Source organism: Poecilia latipinna, unplaced genomic scaffold (genome assembly GCF_001443285.1).
Source record: "Poecilia latipinna isolate Pla-1442-1.1 unplaced genomic scaffold, P_latipinna-1.0 Scaffold2920, whole genome shotgun sequence".
Lineage (NCBI taxonomy): Eukaryota > Metazoa > Chordata > Actinopteri > Cyprinodontiformes > Poeciliidae > Poecilia > Poecilia latipinna.
This window is the reverse complement of record NW_015115536.1, coordinates 48,917-50,471: the sequence shown is the minus strand read 5'-3', so window position 1 is coordinate 50,471 and position 1,555 is coordinate 48,917. Positions and strand designations below refer to the sequence as shown.

General features: G+C 44.4%; 2 protein-coding genes across 4 annotated transcripts in view; one reads left to right on the top strand and one right to left on the bottom strand.

The window, feature by feature from the left end:
• Positions 1-1,555, bottom strand: part of LOC106939591 (uncharacterized) — a 20,782-nt gene that overhangs the window by 5,484 nt on the left and 13,743 nt on the right. For all 3 annotated transcript variants that reach the window (XM_015022036.1, XM_015022035.1, XM_015022037.1), the window contains 2 exons: positions 811-915; positions 239-565 (listed from right to left, as the gene is read on the bottom strand). In XM_015022036.1, coding sequence (XP_014877522.1) covers positions 239-565; positions 811-915 — 432 coding nt within the window. The remainder of the gene's footprint in view (positions 1-238; positions 566-810; positions 916-1,555) is intronic.
• Positions 24-1,555, top strand: part of LOC106939593 (Fc receptor-like protein 5) — an 18,295-nt gene continuing 16,763 nt past the window's right edge. Inside the window, exon 1 of the mRNA XM_015022042.1 lies at positions 24-29. The gene's annotated coding sequence lies outside the window, so the exon portion shown is untranslated. The remainder of the gene's footprint in view (positions 30-1,555) is intronic.

Here is a 1,555-nt window from a genome sequence, read left to right as displayed (position 1 = left end):
CCTGGTTGTCCTTCCAGCTGCTCTCTCTCGTCTTTTTAACGTTTTCTTTCCTCTGCTTCATCTCTTCCTATCAGAACCAGAACTGATCCAGTCGGTTCTACTGGTAGAACCAACCAGAACCAACCTGGACCTCTTCCTCCTCATCTTCATCACTCAGTACAAAGGTTGACCTTTGACCTTCTAATAAGTCAATCACTATTGATTACTACCAGTAGTTGTCATCATTTAAACCACTGACCTTTGACCTTTAGCCAGATGTCTTTCTTCATCAGGACGTGTCCGTCTCTGTTGTAGACTCTGCAGCTGTAGATCCCTCTGTCTCCATATGTGGGCCGTTTCAGAGTCAGACTGAGGTTTTTATTCTTCAGCAGGTTTCCATCCATCTTGGTTCTGGTTCTGTAGAACTGGCTCTGTTCATCAGGCTGATCAGAACCGTTCTGATACACATGGACCTTCCTGTTCCATCCGTCCCTCCACTCCACTCTAACGTCTCGATCCAGATTCTCTGTGGTTCTGCAGGGCAGCTGGACAGACTTCACCCCTGCTTTCACCTCCACCTGTTGGGCTGAGAGACAACAGAGGACAAGATGAGTTGGACAGACAGCAGCAGCTCTGCCTGGCAGCAACCCACCAAGCTCTGCTCCATCCTCACCGACTCTTTAGGTTCTGAGACAGCTTGAGGACAAACTTGTCCTCAAGTTTGAGGACAAGTCCTGCTGAGACCCACAATGTCTCAGCAGTTTCAGTCCTGCTCTGGAGGAGAGCAGACACTGACCAAAGGCATTATGGGTAATGCAGTTCTAGACTCACCTAGTTTCCAGCGGAGCCAGAAATAAAATGAAACTCCTGCAGCAGCAACCAGAACCAGTAGAACCAGTAGAACCAGTAGAACTATGGCCCAGACTGGAAACGGTTCTGTGGAGACAAATGAAGATGGAGGAGTTTTAATAACAGAATATTTTAATAATCAAATGATTTTTCTATTAAATCTGATTTAACAGACAGGAAACCTGGTTGATTCAGTTTGACTAGAAGAGATCTGATTGGTGGAGCTGGTTGCCCTGGTAACCAGATCATGATCAGCCCATCCTGATTCTGATTAGTTGATATTGATAGAAAGTCAGAATGACAAGCTGATAGAACCAGAACCGGTTCTGCATCAACTTGATCTTTATGGATCAGAACCTTCAAAACTCTCCTGGTTCTGGTCTAAATCTGCTGGTTGGAGCTGATATTATGGGATGTTTCCATTATATTGTCAATGATTAACAAAGAGCTGATGATCAATAAAATGCACTGAATCCGACTGAGCCTCAGTTCTGGTTCCACAGTCATAATAATCATTATAATCAATTAGAGCGTTTTCACTGCGACCTCATGGTGGCGCCGCTGAGCCTCAGGGCCACAGAGTCGTCCTCTGGCCAATACTGGGTCCAGAACCGAGTCAATCTGACAAACATCAGGCAACAGCATCTATACTTTCTAAATGAAACAAGACTATATTTGTTTGAAATATTATCTATTTAATGAAAATATGGTTATTGTTGGAGCTATT